The 23,665-nt window shown below is 43.6% G+C and overlaps 1 protein-coding gene and 1 long non-coding RNA gene across 4 annotated transcripts in view; one reads left to right on the top strand and one right to left on the bottom strand.

The window, feature by feature from the left end:
- Positions 1–4,763: 4,763 nt before the first annotated feature.
- On the bottom strand, positions 4,764–9,367 carry LOC134348099 (uncharacterized). The gene is made up of 3 exons (XR_010018351.1): positions 9,305–9,367; positions 5,233–5,456; positions 4,764–5,108 (listed from the first exon to the last, which is right to left on the bottom strand). It is a non-coding gene; the product is annotated as an uncharacterized LOC134348099 (long non-coding RNA).
- The window catches only part of arhgap31 (Rho GTPase activating protein 31), a 121,492-nt gene continuing 103,489 nt past the window's right edge, over positions 5,663–23,665 (top strand). For all 3 annotated transcript variants that reach the window (XM_063050970.1, XM_063050971.1, XM_063050968.1), the window contains exon 1: positions 5,663–6,424. In XM_063050970.1, the coding sequence (XP_062907040.1) occupies positions 6,322–6,424 (103 nt within the window). In that variant the 5' untranslated portion in view covers positions 5,663–6,321. The remainder of the gene's footprint in view (positions 6,425–23,665) is intronic.

Raw genomic sequence — 23,665 nt, 5'->3', positions numbered from 1 at the left:
GGCCAAATAGCTGATGTCTGCTCCTAATTACCATGTTATGTTCACATGTCCACTAGCTCAGCATGCGTAGATACCAGCCCTGTGCCAGCTCTTACGTCATGCAAAAATTTGCATCAAAGCTGCTGACTGCATGCATCATCAAGTAATCCCTCCAGTCCTTTTTGCCTTCTCTGGCATTCAAAAAGTCATGGCTGATCCGTAACCTTAGAGCCATTTTTATGCACTAACACCAGATGCCTTATTTCATTCAGTTTATAATCATCTATCAGATTTTGTGTGGGCACGTGGCCAAGTGGTTAAGGCATTGGACTAGCAACCTGAAGGTCGTGAGTTCAAGCCCCAGCCGAGGCAACGTGTGTTGTGTCCTTGAGCAAGGCACTTAATCACGCATTGCTCTGCAACGACACTGGTGCCAAGCTGTATGGGTCCTAATGCCCTTCCCTTGGACAACATTGGTGTCGTGGAGAGGGGAGACTTGCAGCATAGTCTTCCATACAACCTTCACCAGGCCTGCACCCTGGAGAGTGAAGACTTTCCAGACACAGATCCATGGTCTCGCAAGACTAACGGATGTCTTTACCTTTTTTTTTATCGGATCTCAGCCTTGAATATACTTGGTGACTGAGACTCTCAATTGGTTTCTTAGCGTCTAAAGATTTAAAATCCTGAAGATTCACTACAGGGGAAACATCAACTTTGAACCTTGAACTTCATTTCTACTTGTCATTGATGAAGTAACTTCATCTTTGCTCTTTTCCCATTCTAGTCCCATCAAGTTGCCAGGTTGAAGAGAGAAGGATGGTCTCTGAGACTTTAGATGACATTCTCTACACTTGCAGATGGGGAAAGGATGAGAGTTGAGGGGGGATAATGTGTTGGGAGGAGGACTATTTGTGAGGAAACTGTCATGCTCGGTAATCCACATCTATGAACCCCTTATCTCCTTGTTCACTACAGATTCCATCATGGTTGTAAGCATCCTCTTGAGGGTAGGTCATGTGTTGCGGTCATAATCCTTCTATTCTGCTTCATTGCTACTGGCACCAATTGCATGTACAGTTGTCCAAGAGGAAAGTGAGAAGAGTATGACTGAGTTGGAAAATAGGTCGCCAAGAGACTCAGCAAGCCCCATTGAACACTAATATCCATGGGTACGATGGCAGCAGGTTGAGCAGCTAATAGGCTTGGGTCGCAAATGAGAGAAAATCTGCAGATGCTGGAAATCCAAGCAACACACACAAAATACTGGAGGAATTCAGCAGTCCTCCTTAAATGAGTTGGTTAGATGTTTTCTATACCAAGTCAGTTGAGTAACCCTCACTCCTACAAGAATGCAGCAGTCAAGAGCATGTCAGGAGGGATAGACATGAAGGAAGGGGAGGTGGGGTGGCGTTGCTGGTTAAAGAAGAGATTAACGCAATAGAAAGGAAGGACATAAGCCGGGAAGATGTGGAATCGATATGGGTAGAGCTGCGTAACACTAAGGGGCAGAAGACGCTGGTGGGAGTTGTGTACATGTCACCTAACAGTAGTAGTGAGGTCGGAGATGGTATTAAACAGGAAATTAGAAATGTGTGCAATAAAGGAACAGCAGTTATAATGGGTGACTTCAATCTACATGTAGATTGGGTGAATCAAATTGGTAAAGGTGCTGAGGAAGAGGATTTCTTGGAATGTATGCGGGATAGTTTTTTGAACCAACATGTCGAGGAACCAACTAGAGAGCAGGCTATTCTGGACTGGGTTTTGAGCAATGAGGAAGGGTTAATTAGCAATCTTGTCGTGAGAGGCCCCTTGGGTAAGAGTGACCATAATATGGTGGAATTCTTCATTAAGATGGAGAGTGACATAGTTAATTCAGAAACAGAGGTTCTGAACTTAAAGAGGGGTAACTTTGAAGGTATGAGCCGTGAATTAGCTAAGATAGACTGGCAAATGACACTTAAAGGATTGATGGTGGATATGCAATGGCAAGCATTTAAAGGTTGCATGGATGAACTACAACAATTGTTCATCCCAGTTTGGCAAAAGAATAAATCAAGGAAGGTAGTGCACCCGTGGCTGACAAGAGAAATTAGGGATAGTATCAATTCCAAAGAAGAAGCATACAAATTAGCCAGAGAAAGTGGCTCACCTGAGGATTGGGAGAAATTCAGAGTTCAGCAGAGGAGGACAAAGGGCTTAATTAGGAAGGGGCAAAAAGATTATGAGAGAAAACTGGCAGGGAACATAAAAACTGACTGTAAAAGCTTTTATAGATATGTAAAAAGGAAAAGACTGGTAAAGACAAATGTAGGTCCCCTACAGACAGAAACAAGTGAATTGATTATGGGGAGCAAGGACATGGCAGACCAATTGAATAATTACTTTGGTTCTGTCTTCACTAAGGAGGACATAAATAATCTTCCAGAAATAGTAGGGGACAGAGGGTCCAGTGAGATGGAGGAACTGAGCGAAATACTTGTTAGTAGGGAAGTGGTGTTAGGTAAATTGAAGGGATTGAAGGCAGATAAATCCCCAGGGCCAGATGGTCTGCATCCTAGAGTGCTTAAGGAAGTAGCCCAAGAAATAGTGGATGCATTAGTGATAATTTTTCAAAACTCGTTAGATTCTGGACTAGTTCCTGAGGATTGGAGGGTGGCTAATGTAACCCCACTTCTTAAAAAAGGAGGGAGAGAGAAACCGGGGAATTATAGACCGATTAGCCTAACTTCGGTGGTGGGGAAACTGCTGGAGTCAGTTATCAAAGATGTGATAACAGCACATTTGGAAAGCGGTGAAATCATTGGACAAAGTCAGCATGGATTTGTGAAAGGAAAATCATGTCTGATGAATCTCATAGAATTTTTTGAGGATGTAACTAGCAGAGTGGATAGGGGAGAACCAGTGGATGTGGTATATTTGGATTTTCAAAAGGCTTTTGACAAGGTCCCACACAGGAGATTAGTGTGCAAACTTAAAGCACACGGTATTGGGGGTAAGGTATTGATGTGGATGGAGAATTGGTTAGCAGACAGGAAGCAAAGAGTGGGAATAAACAGGACCTTTTCAGAATGGCAGGCGGTGACTAGTGGGGTACCGCAAGGCTCAGTGCTGGGACCCCAGTTGTTTACAATATATATTATTGACTTGGATGAGGGAATTAAATGCAGCATCTCCAAGTTTGCAGATGACACGAAGCTGGGTGGCAGTGTTAGCCGTGAGGAGGATGCTAAGAGGATGCAGAGTGACTTGGATAGGTTGGGTGAGTGGGCAAATTTATGGCAGATGCAATTTAATGTGGATAAATGTGAAGTTATCCACTTTGGTGGCAAAAATAGGAAAACAGATTATTATCTGAATGGTGGCCGATTAGGAAAAGGGGAGGTGCAATGAGACCTGGGTGTCATTATACACCAGTCATTGAAAGTGGGCATGCAGGTACAGCAGGTGGTGAAAAAGGCAAATGGTATGCTGGCATTTATAGCGAGAGGCTTCGAGTACAGGAGCAGGGAGGTACTACTGCAGTTGTACAAGGCCTTGGTGAGACCACACCTGGAGTATTGTGTGCAGTTTTGGTCCCCTAATCTGAGGAAAGACATCCTTGCCATAGAGGGAGTACAAAGAAGGTTCACCAGATTGATTCCTGGGATGGCAGGACTTTCATATGAAGAAAGACTGGATGAACTGGGCTTGTACTCGTTGGAATTTTGAAGATTGAGGGGGGATCTAATTGAAACGTATAAAATCCTAAAGGGATTGGACAGGCTAGATTCAGGAAGATTGTTCCCGATGTTGGGGAAGTCCAGAACGAGGGGCCACAGTTTGAGGATAAAGGGGAAGCCTTTTAGGACCGAGATTAGGAAAAACTTCTTCACACAGAGAGTGGTGAATCTGTGGAATTCTCTGCCACAGGAAACAGTTGAGGTCAGTTCATTGGCTATATTTAAGAGGGAGTTAGATATGGCCCTTGTGGCTACGGGGATCAGGGGGTATGGAGGGAAGGCTGGGGCGGGGTTCTGAGTTGGATGATCAGCCATGATCATAATAAATGGCAGTGCAGGCTCGAAGGGCCGAATGACCTACTCCTGCACCTATTTTCTATGTTTCTATGTTTCTAAGGCATAATTGTGGTTTCACCAAGATTACATCAGTCCTGATGAAGGGGCTCAGCCTTACTATTTACTCTTTTCCATAAATGCTGCTTGGCCTGCAGAGTTCCTCCAGCATTTTGTGTGTGTTAATAGATTTGAGTGATGTGCCTATCATGGTTGACAATACACACAAGGTGTGAATGTATTTATATAAATAAATAAATAATTGGATGGGGTACGAGGGGGAGGTGGGGCAATTCATTTATAGACATACATTCTTTTTCTCTCTCTTTTTCTCCCTCTGCCCTCTCACTATACTCCTTGCCCATCCTCTGGGCTTTTCCCCCTCCCCCTTTTCTTTCTCCCTAGGCCTCCTGTCCCATGATCCTCTCATATCCCTTTTGCCAATCACCCATCCAGCTCTTGGCTCCATCCCTCCCCCTCCTGTCTTCTTTTATCATTTCGGATCTCCCCCTCCCCCTCCCACTTTCAAAGCTCTTACTAACTCTTCCTTCAGTTAGTCCTGACGAAGGGTCTCGGCCCGAAACTTTAACTGCACCTCTTCCTAGAGATGCTGCCTGGCCTGCTGCGTTCACCAGCAACTTTGGTGTGTGTTGCTTGCATTTACACATCCTACTTTCTGACGTAATGATGCTAAAAAGCATTACACAGACAGTCTTGCAATGCAGGAACACAACAGCTAATTTATTGACAGTAAACTCTGACAAAGCGGCAACAGGATGTTGATCAGGTTATTATATTGACTACACAATAACCATTGGCTAAAACAGAAGTGAAAAATCTCTTCTAATTTTTTTAAATAATGCTACGAAATTTCTTACGCCTACCTGACTTGACAGACAGAACCTCGGTTTTGTATCTCATCTGAAAGACAGTGCAGCACTCACTGCCCCTCTGAACAGTAAGGTTAGGGTTTTTTTAAATCTGTGAAGCGATGCCTGCAAGTCCAGAAACAAGTGTTCCCTTTGAGCCACAGCTGAAGGGCATCTCTGCTGGTGAATGTCCAGGAGGTGCCTGTGTAAATCAAAGCCACAATAAAGAAATTAACCAGAAAAAAACAATGCACCTGCTCATTAATTCTTAACAGCTTCTGAAAAGGTTTGGAAAGAAATTGCACTCTGCGGACAACATTTCTTACCTCAGAACAAAACAGATAATTGCCCTTATAGGTGGTTTGCCTTGGATGTTATGACCATCAAGAGGAGCCCAACACGAGGTGGAGAGTTACTGTATATAGAGTCAGCAGCCAAAAGCCAGCATACATCAAAAGATTAAGTGGACTGGAAGGCACTTTGTAACATCCTGAAGCTGTGAATGGTGCTACAAGTGTAGGTTCTTGTCTTCATCCACAATGTCTCAGGGCTTAGGGGAGAATAAACAGGAACATGTTGCAGGAAATTAAACATTGATTTGATTTTGCAGTGGAGCCCTGGCTTTAAAAATAAACATTTTGTGACAAATATTAATCCTGCTTGCCAGTTGTGAAATAGTGTTTTAAAAGAACCACTAATTCTAATAAAAATATAATTCAACAGATATGGTGTAAAGACCTTCCATAATTACATCTGTGCCGTAACATTTTGATACTCGTTGACTGAAAACCATGGAGCCTTTTTATTTCTCCCCTGTATATGTGTGTTTTGTAACAGAGACTGCAACAGGATGTGGTTTAGCACAGAGCACCGAGCCTGGCCTGCAGCAGGTTTCCTGTCAGGCAGCGACTGTTCAATGCCGGAGCCGTTATCTCCCTGCTGTCAGACCCGGCTAAGCGTAAAGTTTGTCCTGAGTGCCTCACTTCCTTGGTTTCTTACAGCATTTCCTGAGCACAAATCGATAAACCATTGACACGCTTTGGAAAAGGGGGGGGGGTGACTTTTAAGGAAAGCAGGAGAAGCTGATGTTTAAACTCCCGGTCTTGCAGGCCTGGAAGAGAAAAGTCCCGCAAATTTGAGGCGGTGCAGACCTGAAGAACTGGCGGACGAGAAGCGGGACAATTAAGGAATCATATCGTTTCTCGTCGCCCACAATGTGGACTCTGCAGAAATCATTTTCTGTCAGGACCGACTGATTAAGCGTGGTGCCAGGATGTGAGTCTGCACTTGGCCGGCAGTGATTTGATGGGATTGTGTTTTTTTTTTCAAAGGAGCAGAAACTCATGGTTGTTTTCGGATAGCTCCCGCGATAGAACACTTTGACCCAAGGATTATTGAAGTCAACTTGTTCACCGATGAAGAACAAGGCGGCAAAGCAGAAAGGAAAGCGGAAGGGTGCAAAGGACACAGCATTTGGCTGTGACCTGGGCGAATACTTACAGAACTCCAATCAGGATGGTAATGTAAACGCTTATTTGGACATTGTTTTTAAAAGCTGCTTTTCCGAGTGAATGGTTAGTCCCTGCGCGCCGCCACTGTTCCCGTTCCATTATAAACCGTGCCGCAGCTCACTCGGTGAAAGGAAATCTTATTTCAGTTAAATCGTAAATGACAGAACATGCAATGAAACATCTGTGTTTTACAGTTTGGTTATAACATCACGGGGGGGGGGTTCAAATGAATGACTGTGCATCTCTTATTTTTGCGGTTGATTTCAGCATTTTGCTCGCAGTTGGTTTCAACACTCAGGCGTTAAAGCGCTTCCCAACACCTGCAGATTGTCTCTTGTTTGAAATTCCGGGTAGATCTCCATTAAGACCATTGCTTACTGTTTATTTCCTTGACAGTCTCAGCAGTGGACAGCACTTTCCCGAATAAAATGGAAATCAAGGAGATGCGTTAACTATCTAACACACACTTCAAGCTTTCAATGGCTTGTAAGAGCATTTCTAGTTTTAAAAGGATGCTTTCTTTGACACTGGTAGTGGCATTTAGACCTAAAGTCAGAAGTAATTTGTCAGCCAGTTCCTTCCAGTGACAGGATATGACAGGGGTAATGGGAGAGGAAAGAGTATGAGGATGGAAGGGGCAACCCCCTGCCTCTAGAAAAGTTCCATTGCAGTTGCTGAAAGGTGGGAACTGATTAGAAACCACAGGTCGAGTTCTCTTGGCCAGTTCCCAAACAGCCGGCAAGCAGATCTTTCCACCTCTGTGACTGCACGATTCAAGGATGATAAGTTTGCGAACGAGTGTCATGGCTGAGAATGCAGTGGGGAAAAAATAACCCTGTGAAATCAAATGCCTTACACGACGTTGAGACTGTGAAGGATGTGATGCAGGGAAAGAAAGGCCACTGACATTCCTTTAATAATTTGATCCATAAACTCAAACTCGTCCCTATTGACTCCCATAGGAACAATGTCCGGACTCCCGCCACATACGTCCAACAATCACATTGCAGATCATTACAGTACTTGGTTAATTTTCATCGGGTACTACATTTCAAAGTACGAAGAAACGGGTCAGTTTATCCGTTGATTAAAGAATCAGTGGAGATCGCTTTCGTCAGCACTCGACCAGTCTGGGGCACTGCTTCCTGTTCATTTCGTTGGAAGAGATGCCTTCTCATAAGGCTCAATGTTCACTTGTCCCAGAGTTACGCATTAGGGTTTCTGCCCCGGCCCGAAGTAATGTGGCGTCGGCCTAGTAAAATTGTCTCGCGGCAACCAACAGATCAGAAAATGCTGGAAATGCTCAGAAGCTCATGATGCATCTGTGGGAAGAGACCAGCTGAGAATTCCCAACATTTTATGCTTCGGATTTTCATTTACAGTTCGGGTGGCCAAATCGTTGAAGGCCGGTATCTTGGCTTTGCTCATTTTTGATAGTCCCTTATCTCCCCAGCGCTGCTTTGGAAACATGTTGTTTAGATGGTGGACATGCCAGTCCAGTTCCTGATGCTAGTTGAAGAGGCCTGGTTGAAATGGGAGGACAAGTGGGGGCGAGCAGGTGCCAAACCTGCAGACGTGTTTATTCGGGCTCCACAGAAATCCTGTGTTCCACGATATCCTCATCAATACCGAGAAACTAATTGCTCTCCTCACCACTATGCTTTTGCTCAGCTGCAACGTTTTTCATTCTTAAAAGGTCCTGAGTACTGCCAAGCAATAGTGATAATATTTGTTGCTGTGCTTCCCAATGTGCTTTAAGATGACTGGGTTGCCTTTGCAGTATGAAACAGAGTAAGTGGTATGCAAAGAGTTAATAAGCACAGAGCATATTCCAACCCCAGGTTAAGAATGCCTGACTTACAGACACCTTAGGTGTACGTAGAAGCTCCCATAGTATTATTAATTTCTGAAGTATGAAGTGGACACATTTGTTTGCTCCTACAAACAGCAGAACTGTTTTCCGCTCTCTAAACTTTTATTACTTGTTGGTACTATCAGTCTAATGTGCCTCTGATGTCGTTCATTGCAGTACAGTGGAGGTGTAGTTACCGTAGCAGTGACTTTGTGTACGTTCTGACTTATGGACAAAATCAACTTGTGAACATCTGTAAAAACAGAACCCTGTGCTGACCTAGAAACAGCCTGAAGTAGATTAACAATACTTGCATTATCGGAATTTAAGCATGACCAATTAATATGTGTAGCAGCAGAACATGTTAACATATCTAGGTTGCGCATTCTGTCCAACAACAAAATCTTAGAAGTTTCAGTTTATTTTCAAGAATTAAAATGTGTTGCTAACAACGGGGCTGTGTCCTGTTTATCCCTCTTGCCGCCCTCCCTGCATCTTTCTTTTTATCTACTTGCCTGTTCAGATGAAGGGCTTCCAAATCGAAAGATTAAAATCTGTTTCTTCCACAAATTTTGCCAGAACTGATGAATGTTTCCAGCATTTTCTGTTTTTAATTACAGATTTCTAGCATCTGTGGTATTATTGGATTTTCATCAGATGAACACAGTTTGAAATTATTAACCTTCCTCATCTTTTGCCACCTCAAGCTGAGCAATACAAACAACTCAACAACAGAGTCCACCTGTTCCATGCCCTGTTTCTCACCTGGGTCTGCATCGATGCTGATGCAGGTCAATTTACCATCTAAACATGAGTTCCTTTTCACAGCACAAAATGCTTACCATTTAACTTATACATTATCTTTTACACATTAATGCCAATTTTTATTATTGTGCTTGTCATACTAACGTATGTCCCTGTGGATATTATATGTATTTCCGCATATAATGTGTAAAATATGTCCCACTTTACAGTGAGACTCATCCCACCTTTGCTTTCCCTGTCAATGTACTAAATTTAAAATGCATCTCGTACCAGTTCATGAGAATGATGAGGCAGTGCTGACCATCTCCGTGATGACCTGCTACATTGGTTCCATCTTTCAGACTGTTGATTTGAAGCACACTCATATCACTTTATTGTAGTGATGGTCAGTAAGTGATATCTAACATGGAATTTTTGTACTTGTCATCGATCAATCCTTAGTCTGCAGTGAGATCTAAGAACCACGGACACTTCACTAGTTGTTCTATTATTAGCTGCCTGGGAAATGTTAAAAACACATTACTGCTATTGCTTCATGATTTATTTTTACATGGTCAAAATCTGATTCGCTGGAAAAAGATTACTAGACCCCACCTAACCACTACCTCTTAATGCCTTTGTGAAAATTATACACACATAGCTATAATCTTTCTCAAAAGAATAGGACTGATGCCTCTAAAATTCAGTGATGGCTAAATTTAAGTTCTGTTTGGGTGATTGTTTTACCCTGCGGGTAAAGTTGGTTGCCATGATGTAGAGACAGGAATGTAATGAATTAACCTGCTGTGTTTGCGACTTTAGAGATAAGGTTTAAATACAGTATGAACCAATAGGATCAATTTATCCTCTTGGTGTCTTATGCAATGGATGTGGTTTATCTGAAACAGAAACAAAAAATGCTGGAAGCAATCAGCAGGTCAAACAGCATCCAGGAGAAGCATCTTCTGTTTTTGTTTCCATTGCCCAACCTTTTATGTTTTTGTTTTGGTTTTCCACTCTCTATGCTCTTTTGCTCCACTTGTTTTTTCTCAATCCTGGTTCTTGTTGAATAGCACAAAAATTCTCCTCGTTTGGGGTAGACAGGCACTTTAATGGCACTTGCTTGAGACGTAGAAACTTGTCAGTCTGTGGGGGTTTGAGATGTGCTTCTGAGGTTGGATGAATGGGTGCTTTATTCTTCATACTGATTACTCACAACGTGTAGAAATTGTAATGCAACCCTAGATCATATGTGAATCTTCAAGGTTCATTTATTAAAACGAATTCAAAATCATGCAAATCAAGAGCAATTTGCATCAATGCAATAGAGAATCACAGAGTCACACAGGGTAGGAACAGGCTCTTCAGTGACTGAATCATCAACCCCCATTTGGACCAATTCTAAGTTACATTTATTTTATTCTCTCCCTCCCCACCCCTCCATAATTTCCTTGAATTGTCCACAGATTATATCTCTTATCTACGCACTAGAGACAATTTATATTAGTCCTCTTACCAACCTACAGATAGTTGGGATGTTGGAGGAAACCAGGGCACTTAGACGAAACCCACACGATCACAGGAAGAATGTGCAGACTCTACACAGACAGCACCTAAGGTCAGGATTGAACCAAGATTGCTGAAGTTGTGTGACAATGATTCTACTAGTGCCGCCAATATTCCTATTGGAGATATACTTTTATCAGCTTCATTACAAGTTTCTCTACTGTTAAAGATTAAGATTTATCCTAATCTCTCAAAGAGAAGTTATAACTTTTATTTTCATTTTAGATGTATGAAATGAAATAAAAGATATAACTTCTCTTTAAGAAATTAGGAAAAATCTTTATTTAGTCTTCATCAGGCAACTTATGTGATGCTTCAAAGGAATTAGACATTCCAATGGCCTGGCACACATTGAAAGCTCCGTAGTTATAGAGTTGCTTTTTGAAGTTGCCTTTATTTTCCGCCACACTCTACTCATGCATCTCAATCAGTTAATGTGATATTTTCGATCCAGTTTTAACAGAAGTAATTTCTTTGTAGTTTTATATTCATCCAAGGGATGTGGGTTTTGCAGGCTGAGCCTGACTTTAATTGAGGAGTGACACTGAGCTGCCTTCTTGAAGTGTGAGTATATCCACAATGGTATTAAGGAGAGAGTTCTAGGATCTTGATGCAGTAATGGAGAAGGAACAATGATGTATTTCCTAATTAGGATGGTGCCTGGATTAGAGAACAACTTGTAGGTGTTGGTGTTCCTATGCTTTCACTGTCCTTGTCCTTCTAGAGTCATAGAGCAATGCAGCATGGATTCAGGTCCTTCAGGCTAATGAGTCTATACCCTCCCAGCCAGTCCCAATTCCCTGCATTTGGCCCATATTGCTCTAAGTGCCATCCCTCTATGTGCCTATCCAAATGCTTCTTAAATGATACTATTCTGGTTGCTTTAGCCATTCCCTCTGGCAGCTCATTCCATGTTCTTATAACCCTCTACATGAAAAAGTTGCCCTTCAGGCCCCCATTAAATGTTTTCCCTCTCACCCTAAATCTATACTCCCATAATTTTGGTCTCCCCTATCCTGGGGAAAAGACAGTCACCATCCACCTTATCTATGTCTCTCAAAATTTTAAATATTTTACAAGGTCACTCCTCATTCTTCTACATGCAGTGTAGATGCAGTGGATGTTGTATATTTGGATTTGCAGAAGGCCTTTGACAAGGTGCCACACATGAGGCTACTTAACAAGATAAGAGCCCATGGAATTATGGGAAAGTTACATACGTGGATAGAGCGTTGGCTGATTGGCAGGAAACAGAGAGTGGGAATAAAGGGATCCTATTCTGGGTGGCTGCCGGTTACCGGTGGTGTTCCACAGGGGTCCGTGTTGGGGCTGCTTCTTCTTACATTGTACATCAACGATATGGATTATGGAATAGATGGCTTTGTGGCTAAGTTTGCTGATGATACGAAGATAGGTGGAGGGGCCGGTAGTGCTGAGGAAACAGAGAGTCTGCAGATAGACTTGGATAGATTGGAAGAATGGACAAAGAAGTGGCAAATGAAATACAATGTTGGAAAGTGTATGGTTATGCACTTTGGCAGAAAAAATAAACGGGCAGACTATTATTTAAATGGGGAAAGAATTCAAAGTTCTGAGATGCAACGGGACTTGGGAGTCCTCATACAGGATTCCCTTAAAGTTAACCTCCAGGTTGAGTCAGTAGTGAAGAAGGCAAATGCAATGTAGGCATTCATTTCTAGAAGAGTATAGGAGCAGGGATGTGATGTTGAGGCTCTATAAGGCACTGGTGAGACCTCACTTGGAGTACTGTGGGCAGTTTTGTTCTCCTTATTTAAGAAAGGATGTGCTGACATTGGAGAGAGTACAGAGAAGATTTACTAGAATGATTCCGGGAATGAGAGAGTTAACATATGAGGAGCGTTTGTCCGCTCTTGGACTGTATTCCTTGGAGTTTAGAATAATGAGGGGAGACCTCATAGAAACATTTCAAATGTTGAAAGGCATGGACAGAGTGGATGTGGCAAAGTTGTTTCCCATGATGGGGGAGTCTAGTTTTTTTAGTCAGAGGGTGGTGAATCTATGGAATTTGTTGCCACGGGCAGCAGTGGAGGCCAAGTCATTGAGTGTATTTAAGGCAGAGATTGATAGGTATCTGAGTAGCCAGGGCATCGAAGGTTATGGTGAGAAGGCAGGGGAGTGGGACTAAATGGGAGAATGGATCAGCTCATGATAAAATGGCGGAGCAGACTCAATGGGCCAAATGGCCGACTTCTGCTCCTTTGTCTTATGTTCTTACATTCCGTGGAGTAAAAAATCAGAACGAGGTTTATTATCACCAGCGAATGTTGTGAAAGTTGTTAACTTCACAGCAACAGTACAATGAAATACCTGATAAATAAATATAGAGAAGATAACTGAATTACCTTAAATATATACGTATATGTCCATTAAATAATTAAGTCAATATAAGTCATGCAAAAAAACAGAAGAAAAAACAATAGTGAAGTAATGTTCATGGGTTCAATGTCCATTTAGGAATCTGATGGCAGAGAGGAAAAAGCTGTTCCTGATTCACTGAGTGTATGCCTTCAGGCTTCTGTGCCTCTTTCCCAATGGTAACAGTGTGAAGATGGTATGTCCTGGGTGGTGGGGGTCCTTAACATCGGTCGCAGCCTTCCTAGGGCACCACTCCTTGAAGATGTCTTGGATACTACGGACACTGGTACCCATGATGGATCTGACTCATTTTACAAATTTCTGCAACTTATTTTGATCATGTGCAGTAGCCCCTTCCCCATACCAGACAGTGATGCAGCCAATCAGAATGCTGTCCACAGTACAGATGTACAAGTTTTTGAGGGTTTTAGTTGACAAATGAAATTTCTTCAAACTCCAAGTATAGCCGCTGTCTTGCTGCCTTTATAGCAGCATCAGTATGTTGTGACCAGGTTAGGTCCTCAGAGATCTCGACATCCAAGAACTTAAAATTTCTCACTCTCTCCACTTCTGATTCATCTGTGAGGATTGGTTTGTGTTCCTTCATCTTATCCTTCCTGAAGTCCACAATCAATTCTTTGGTTTTGCTGACATTGAGTGCCAGGTTGTTGCTGCGACACCACTCCACTAACTGGTATATCTTGCTCCTGTACGCCCTCTCGTCACCATCTGAAATTCTGCCAAAAATGGTTGTATCATCAGCAAATTTAAAGAACTAGTCACTCCCTATAACTCAAGCCCTTTTGCCTTGACAATATTCTTGCTAATCATTTCTGAAGTCTTTTCAGTTTAATAATGTCTTTTCTATAACAGAGTGACCAAAACTTACAAAGTACTCAAATACAGCCTCAACAACAACTTATAGATCTGCACTATAATGTCCCAACTCCTGTACTCGGTGCCTTGACTGATGAAGGCCAGCATGTTAAACACCATCCTGACCACCTGTGACGCCACTTTAAATGAATAAAACATTTGTACTCCTAAGTCACTCTGTTCCACTACACTCCCTAGTGCCCTACCATTCATAGTACAAGTTCAGTGTCTGAGTTTCCAAAATGCATCAAGTCATGGTTATGTGTATTGAAATCCATTTACTGTTCCTTGGCACACTTCACTAACTGATCAGGTTCCCCTTGTTATCTACGATAACCGTCTTCAGTATCAACACCTCCTAATTTTGTAAACACAAAATAATCTGCAGCTGCTGGGATCAAAGCAACACTCACAACACGCTGGAGGAACTCAGCAAGTCGGGCAGGATCCGTGGAAACGATGAGTCGACGTTTCGGGCCGGAACCCTTCGTCAGGACTGTAGAGGGAAGGGGCAGAGGCCCTATAAAGAAGGTGGGGGGAGGGTGGGAAGGAGAAGGCTGGTAGGTTCCAGGTGAAAAACCAGTAAGGGGAAAGATAAAGGGGTGGGGGAGGGGAAGCAGGGAGGTGATAGGCAGGAAAGGTGAAAAAGGAATAGGGGAAAACACAATGGGTAGTAGAGTAGTATGGGTAGTATGAATAGTAGATGCCTATCACCTCCTTCATGGTTCCGTCTCCTTCTACTACCCATTGTGGATCGGCCACCCGGGGAGGGGGGGTGTTCAAGTAGGGTTAGACTCACCTCAACATGTCTTTTACAATTAGGGTTGCCAACTTTCTCACTCCCAAATAAGGGACAAATGTAGCAGTCAAATCCCGGGACACTTTACCCCAGGAAAGACTACCATGACCATGAAGCCTTGCGCGGGCACCTGTGTGCGCATGTGTGACATGCGCATGTGATGTGTGCGTGTGTGTACGTGCCGATTTTTTCCCCCACAAATCGGTTTTGCCTTCATCTTCCCGACTATACAGTACATACAGTATTTCTACTTTATATAGGCTGTATATTTATCATATCATTCCTGCTTTTACTTTATGTTAGTATTATTTATTTTCGGTGTTATGTGTTATTTGGTATGATTTGTTAGGTTATTTTTTGGGTCTGGGAACGCTCAAACATTTTTCCCATATAAATTAATGGTAATTGCTTCTTCACTTCACGCCATTTCGGCACGAAAGGTTTCATAGGAACACTCTACCTTAGCGGGGGAAATATGGGACAAGGGCGGTCCCGTATGGGACAAGCCAATTGAGCCCAATATACAGGATGTCCCGGCAAATACGGGACAGTTGGCAACCCTATGTTCAAGTTCAACAGTGCGTGACAGGGAATGAGGAAAGGTGCAGCTGATTCACATCGTTTCCTCGCCGCCCGGTAGCACATGCTTTGCGGCCCAGTACCAGTCCGCGGCCTGGTGGTTGGGGACCGCTGCACTACATCATGCTTAGAGCAATCAGTTTATAAATAATGTTAATTGTGTTCAAAAAGCCATGATTTTTGTCACTGATAGTTGGTGAGAAATAAGCAGTAAGAACTGTTTTCCTCACTGTGGTTTCAAGCATTCAGACTTAGGAATGCCAGAAGCGGCCGGGAGTGAAAATGAAAGTATTTCACTACTTCAATAAGTTTGGAACTATGTAGAATTTGAAGGTATCGACAATCATGTTGAAAGTTGCCTTTGGTCCCACCAGACACTCAGCTCTCACCGGTGACTCCGAGTAGCTGCTTGCGTGTGACAGCGGCCACACTGTTTCGACAGGCAGGCTAAACCAGGTGAGGGTGGTTCACGGGTCTCATACCCCTGTGAAGTATGGACATGCCTTTCCGAGCATGCAAATTCAGCTTCAGCAGGCTGTGGAGTGAGGTAGTGTTCATGGGTTCATTGGCCAATCAGAATTCTGATGTCAGAAGGAAAGAAGCTGTTGCTAAAACATTGAGTGTGGGAGTTCAGACTTCTCTATCTCTACCTCATCCCTGAAGATAGTAATGGAAAGAGTGCATGTCCTAGGTGACAAGGATCTTTAATGACGGATACCAGCTCTTGAAAGCTCAATATAGACCCGTGACCCCTGTGAATCTTTCATCCAAAGCCCCCACCCCCTTCCCCTCCATGATTCCTAATTTCTACAGGCCAAAGCTCTACACTGATTGTCAAGCAGTGAGAGCAGTCTAGTCCAAAACCCAGGAGTAAATGGAGAGACCGTTACTGTCAGGTCTTAAGACAGCCCTGCATCCTTTCAGTGAGAACCACCTAAAGTAGCAGTATTAAGTACAACACATCATCAGGATGAGGGTGTTAATCATATAGGCCAGAAAGAGCCATGCGCTATCTAAGAAGTGGACATCAAGCGTAAATGATCAGTCACTAACATTGGCAATTTTTATCTCTGATACTGGGTTGTTGATCACCTTCAAGTACAACATAGCCCAGTTGCTATTAATGTGAAAGAAAATCCGAAAATGCTGGAAATATTGAAGGGAATGGAATTAACTTCTTTTGTTAATTAATTATCCTACCGAGCTTGTGATTTTTATAACTACTCTCCCATTTCTTTGTTATCTCTTGTAAAATGAATATATTTAAAACTAATCAATTCTGAACTACTCCCATTACTAATCAATAAGTTTTCTCACAACTGTTAAGATGTAAAAAGCTGTCACAAAACTCTGGCTAAGCAATGTCCATAAATGACCCATTAAACTGATGATGAGTGATGGCTCATTATCTTCTGTGCGTTGACTCCCAACCATAATATCCCATTGCACTTGAGTACCAGAGTTCTGTGCAGTAGATACACAAGATGTAGCCTTGAATACTTTGAACATTTTGCTAATGAAACTAGGTAAGCATCAGATCAATGGTAGCAGAGAGATCAAAACAGAGAGAGAGCCCAAGGAGGGATACAGAGCGTTGATTTTCAGCAGGCGAGCGATCGGGATCTCATGTATGGTGTCAGGACATTTATCTTTCTGGTGGAAGAGAGTCAAGATCTGACTGGTTGGGGGGGAGGTCTATTGAGGCTCAAAGGAGGCCCCCAATGAGAGGGCCAAGACCTGCAATGAGGCAACTGGAGAGGGGTGAAAGTAAAAGGTTAAAAAAATCAAGTGTGAAATTCCATAGTGATAAGTGATGTTCTAGTTAAGCCAATTTATGCTGTGACTATGAGTGACCCATGCCTTTTGTAGGCTATGCAGGTGCATAAGAATTTTATGAGTATCCTAATGTACTTTGAACATTTCTGTACATAATTCACATATCTAAGAGTTTCCAAACATAAACACATCATGTTCTTGAGGACCCAGATGCAAACTTGTACATATGCATATGACAATAAGTTTGACTTTAACTTTCACCATGCCAATATTGGAGTTTCTATTGCTTACCACATGTAAATGTTGCACAGTCCAACAGATTCCATGAATTAATGCAAGACTAACATTAGAAAGCTGAGTATGTGGGACTCATAGACACAAGACATTCTGCAGATGCTGGAAAACCAGAGCAACACACACAGAATGCTGGAGGAACTCAGCAATTCAGGCAGCACCTAGGGAAATTAATAAACAGTCAACGTTTTGGGCCAAGACCCTTCAGCAGGACTGTGTGGGATTCGAGCTACTGTTTGATGTAGACCTCCTGTCTAGTCATGCCCAGCTCTAAGCTGAGCAGCAGGTGAGCTCAGCGTTATCGAAGAAATTAGCAATCAGTCTCAAGAAGATTGTGACATCAGATCAGAGGGGTAAAGGTGAAACAAAAGTACGTATATTTCTATAAGCTTGATATAGGATTCAAGAGCTAGTTACTATCCCCAGGCTCTGCCTCAGCACACTTGTTCATATCCATCCTGAGCCTTATCATTTTCCCCTCTTCTACACCCGCTTTCCCCACCTCTACACCATCCCTACCCTGGAACAGACTCATGCAAGCAGCCAGGTGAGACAACAGGCTTAGAACCTCTATTGCACCTCTGCAGATACCAGGCACTAAATCCCATTACTGAAAACACTCCAGAATTACAATTTACAACAAGGGGATTGAAAGTTCAGAATGGTGTGCAGTGGATTGTTCTAACCTTGTGTCATGGTCCGGATTGGGGTCCCCTTAAATTTACCTTGTTTACATTACGATCCGGACCGTTGATTCCCTGTTTTCCCGTGTCCCTCGACTTTGGTGATTAGGGGCAATTAACGCTCGGCTGAACCGATAGTTCATAGTCTCCGGCTTTCAGCCATTCGGTGCGGGAGCATTTCCAAAGTCATCAAAGGTACCGCGTGCCAATGTCATCTGGCCAGAGGAAGCCTAGTCTCCGACCGAAGCGAGTGCCGGTAATTCGCCTTTCCTCACCGGAGCAACCTTGTCAAGTTACCTCGCCAAAGCGAGCTTGCAAAGTTTCCTCACTGAGGTGGGTCCATCAGTTAACCCACCGGAGGGAATCAAGAACCGCTGTCTAATGTTCCCGGGCCGAGTCGAGAGCTCGCCACTACCCGGAGGCTCCAAGCACCAGGTCCTGGCTCCGGCGGCATCCAAGTACCACGTCCACGTCCAGGCTCCGGCGGCGTTCAAGTACCACGTCCACGTCCTGGCCCTGGCAGCTTCCAGTTCTGAGTCTAGTCCTGGCCTTGACGGTCTGTGATTCCTGTCCTACGCCCCTGTCTGAATCCCTTCTCTGCCCCTCTCGCCTCTAGTCCTCGTCTGTAGCCCCCGCCTGCACTTCGGTCTAGTTCCATCACCGGAGCTAGATAGGTACTGTCTGGTGTTCATTCGTGTTGGTCTTGTCTTGTCTTGTCCTCGCCTCCGTGGGGTAAATCTGGCCGTCTTGCCGTTGCCCCGCGGGGAGTCATGTATCGTCCTGTCCTCGCCTCCGTGGGGTAAGTCAGGCCGTCTTGCCGTTGCCCTGTGGGGAGTCGTGTCTTGTCTTGTCTTGTCTTGTCCTTGCCTCTGTGGGGTAAGTCAGGCCGTCTTGCCGTTGCCCCGCGTAGGGTCATGAGTCCCGGCCCTATGTCCTGTACTCAATGAGGGGTCCCGACTCCGTGTTCTGTGTATGTGTCCATGGTTCCATGTACCTGCTCTCCCGAGACCGAGGCTCTGTTTTTCCATGTTCCTCCTTTCCCTAGCCCATATCATGTCCATGCCTGGTTCTGGGGTCTGAGCCCGAGGCAAGACCCAGGTACTGGGTCCTTGCCCAGTCTCAGGCTCGAAGTCCATACCCTAGCCTCTTCATGTCTCCTCTAGTTCAGGGAGCTGATTCCGAGTCCAAGCCCAGACCCTTGGTCCCAGCCTAGTCATAGTCCTGAGTCCCTGTCCAGTTCGCTACTCCTGCTCCTGCCTTGCTCTCCTGGTATCAAACAATAAACTCAATTTAATTAACCTCACAAGATGTGTCTTGCATTTGGGTCCACCTTTGCTCCCAAAGCCCCCGCCACTGTGACACCTTGTGACTTGTCCGGATGAATTCTGCATTCTGACAAGGGTCATGAATAAACTGGAAATGATAAACATGCCTTGGAGGTATCTTTATCTTGAAAGACTCCTGGCTTCATTGACAGTGTGTGTAAGTAAGTCACATTCTCTTCCACCATTGGAGTCCAGACCCTGAAATGCAGTTCTGTGATTCTGCCACCAGTTTGTTTGACCACTGTAACAGTAAAAATACTAGGCACTGCTACAGGGACCCCGTTCTCCCCCTGTCCAAGTTCTAGGACTGCCAAATACAGTCACATCTCAAGAGGAGAACTGCACTGCAGCAATTAATGTGCAGATGGGAATGTGGAGGTAAGGAGGAGTTTGTAGAGAGCAGCTGGTCCAGGTTAAATGGCAGAGACATGGGAGTCAATGAAAATCTTGATATTTAGCCAATCTTGATACTTTGGGGAATTAGGGATTACCCGGCCTGGGAAAGGAACAAGATTGACTTAACTTTCTCATCCAAGTTCACGTAGTTTTAATATATTTTCTTTAGCTGTATTCTCAAAGGCTGAGAATTCTGCATCCAGCTGATTCGGAGCTGGTTTCCCGAAGGTCTGAGCCCGAGGGGCTTTGCACATGTGACTGGTAATCCTGAAATAGCCCAAATAACTTCTCTAGTCATATCTGGAAAAAAATGGTTTCAGATATAGATCTAAAAGCTCATAACAATGAACATCCTATCCACAAACCCCTCCCATCCCGTCACAACAACCCCTTTAAATCAAGGACAAACTGCTGTGTTGTGTTTGAGTTATCATATTTTGTCAGGAAACACCATTGATACACACCTACAGAAATCAGCAGGTGGCCTTTGTATTTAAGAGATGGCTCTAAGAAATTAATTTGCCTTTTAAATGTAGTGGATCTGTCACTTATTGTTCTAATAAAATCTGATATATATGATGCAGACCTATACATGAATTGAATTGGAATTGGTTTATTGTTGTCACATGTACTGAGGTACAGTGAAAAGTTTGCCATACATACTGTTGGTAGAGATCAGTTATTACACAGTGCATTAGGAAGTACAAGGCAAAGTACAGCTATTGAGAATGTGCAGTGCAGGTAGACAATAAGGTGCAAGATCATAGTGAGGTAGATCGGTAGATGCTTTATTGATCCCAAAGGAAATTACAGTGTCACAGTAGCATTACAAATGCACAGATATAAATATTAGAAGAGAAATAAGAAAGAATAAAAAGTAAGTTACCACAAACAGTCTAGCAGGACGGGGGTCAAAACTTCCCTAATGGCCGAGGGTAAGAATGACCTCATATCACGCTCTTTGGAGTAAGCGCAGTTGTCTTAGTCTGTTACTTAAAGTGCTCTTCTGTTCAGCCAAAGTGGCATGCAGAGGGTGAGAAACATTGACCAGAATTACCAGGATTTCCCGGAGGGTCATTTGTTCTACCGCAGTCTCCAGTGTGTCCAGTTTGACTCCTATAACAGAACCAGCCTTTTGAAACAATTTATTGAGCCCGTTGGCATCACCCATGTTGATGCCATTGCCCCAGCACACGACCACATAGAAGATTGTACTGGTGACAACAGACTGGTAGTACATGTTAAGGAAAGGCCTGTATACTCCAAAGGACCTCAGTTTCCTCAGGAAGTAGAGGTGACTCTGACCCTTCTTGTACACAGCCTCAGTGCAGATCATGAGGTCAAGATTAAAGATTACCTTTATTTGTCACATTTACATCAAAATATACAATGAAAGTGCATCATTTATATCAAATCAAATCAACGAGGACTGTGCTGGGCAGCCTGCAAGTGTCGCCATGCTTCTGGCACCAACAGAGCATGCTCAGAACTCTCCTCCACCAGTTTTGGATTAATCAGAAATTACATTCCATTCAAAATTTCACTCCATTCTATAATCTGATGTAATGCACAGATTTTCTGGAAGTTATTTGAAATTGGTGCAGGTCAGCGGTTTCAGGAATCTCAATTGCCATTTTCATTCAGTAGCTCTTCACTGCCTTTTCCACCCTGCACAAGATACACAAACATCCCTTTTGCCAGATCTCTACGATAGTGTCAGTAGGTTCTTGAATGTTACAGTTTAGTAAGGCAAGAAACAAGTGGAATTTCTAACAAAGTTCCATTTTTGAAAGGAGTCAGCACTCAACTAACAGCAGCCGGTGCAATCAATAATAGGGTATAACCACAGGGTATCACAGTTATAAAAGGGATATATTTGTATGTACTGAACGTTTACTTTAAAAAGTAACTACAACATGCAAACCTCTAATTATTTACATAGTGCATATTGAGTTGTATCAGCAAACTACTTATCTGTGTAAATGTATACTGTACAATCAACAAATGTTGTAAATAAGCACGGCTCAGACCCTAATCTAGCTAAACATACATTTACACATTTCTGTAGTCCCTTCACCCACGATTCCTCCTGCATAAGCTAAAATTAACATCTGTACAGTATCCATTCCAAGAATAGATAATTTCCACAAAATATTTCTTCTTGTATCCTTTATCCTATACTACATCCTTAAAGTATAACCATAAATACTTCGTACAATACATTTGCTGAACATCAGCTTAAATAATCAAATAATACTTATTAATTCACGCAGCTAAAATTGCACATCATTTTCAGTATATTACGTTTGTACTAAGCCCGTAAACCCAACCATATTATGTTCTGCTTCGATCCCTTCTCGAGTGCCTCTGCTCTGCCTTGCATCTGTAGTGTAGACGCTGAACTTTTTTTTCTTTCCTGCTTTTCCTGCTGAAGTTAGAATATTATTCTCCGTAACCAGGTCCAACATATTATTCTCGTAACTTCCGCCACCTCCAACGGGGTCCCACCACTAAGCACATCTTTCCCTCCCCCACTCTCTCTGCTTTCCGCAGGGATCGCTCCCTACGCGACTCCCTTGTTCATTTGTCCCCCCCATCCCTCCCCACTGATCTCCCTCCTGGCACTTATCCTTGTAAGCGGAACAAGTGCTACACATGCCCTTACACTTCCTCCCTTACCACCATACAAGGCCCCAGACAGTCCTTCCAGGTGAGGCGACACTTCACCTGTGAGTCGGCTGGGGTGATATACTGCGTCCGGTGCTCCCAATGTGGCCTTCTATATATTGGCGAGACCCGACGCAGACTGGGAGACCGCTTTGCTGAACACCTACGCTCTGTCCGCCAGAGAAAGCAGGATCTCCCAGTGGCCACACATTTTAATTCCATATCCCATTCCCATTCTGACATGTCTATCCACGGCCTCCTCTACTGTAAAGATGAAGCCACACTCAGGTTGGAGGAACAACACCTTATATTCCGTCTGGGTAGCCTCCAACCTGATGGCATGAACATTGACTTCTCTAACTTCCGCTAATGCCCCACCTCCCCCTCGTACCCCATCCGTTATTTATTTTTATACACACATTCTTTCTCTCACTCTCCTTTTTCTCCCTCTGTCCCTCTGACTATACCCCTTGCCCATCCTCTGGGTCCCCCCCCACTTGTCTTTCTCCCCGGACCTCCTGTCCCATGATCCTCTCGTATCCCTTTTGCCAATCACCTGCCCAGCTCTTGGCTCCATCCCTCTCCCTCTTGTCTTCTCCTATCATTTTGGATCTCCCCCTCCCCCTCACACTTTCAAATCTCTTACTAACTCTTCCTTCAGTTAGTCCTGATGAAGGGTCTCGGCCTGAAATGTCGACTGTACCTCTTCCTAGAGATGCTGCCTGGCCTGCTGCGTTCACCAGCAACTTTAATGTGTGTTGCTTGAATTTCCAGCATCTGCAGAATTCCTGTTGTTTGCGTTTAGAAATTCATTGCCTCTGACCTCCAGTTCTTGCACTTCAACCATAACCACTTCTGGCCTCACTCGGGACACTTGACCATTCTGTATAGAGCTGACATCCATTAAGTCTAAGCCTGGGGTAACGCATCTCATGGGATCTTCAAATCACTTCAGTCACCTCTACAATGCAATGCAGTCTTCCCACAAATTAGCCAGTCTGTGAATCTGCAAACAACAGAAGCCTAGTTGGCATCAAGCTCTTTACCGGTATGTGTGGTTTCAACAGCTACAACATTATTTGCTATACTTGAGCTGACCTCACTGCCATGGGCTGCGCAAGTCTATCGCCATACACAACATTTATGTTCCTTGCAAATGGCACAGACATTGCTCTGACAATGTGATAAATCAAAATACATTCTCAATAAATAAGGGTAGATTTGAGCACTTTGGTGTTAGTCTCTTCTTCAGACATATGGCAAACACCATTCAACGCATCTGTTGTCACCACTT

Source organism: Mobula hypostoma, chromosome 6, assembly GCF_963921235.1.
Source record: "Mobula hypostoma chromosome 6, sMobHyp1.1, whole genome shotgun sequence".
Taxonomy (NCBI): Eukaryota; Metazoa; Chordata; class Chondrichthyes; order Myliobatiformes; family Myliobatidae; genus Mobula; species Mobula hypostoma.
The sequence above is the reverse complement of the archived record's forward strand: the minus strand, read 5'-3'. Positions and strand labels throughout refer to the sequence as shown.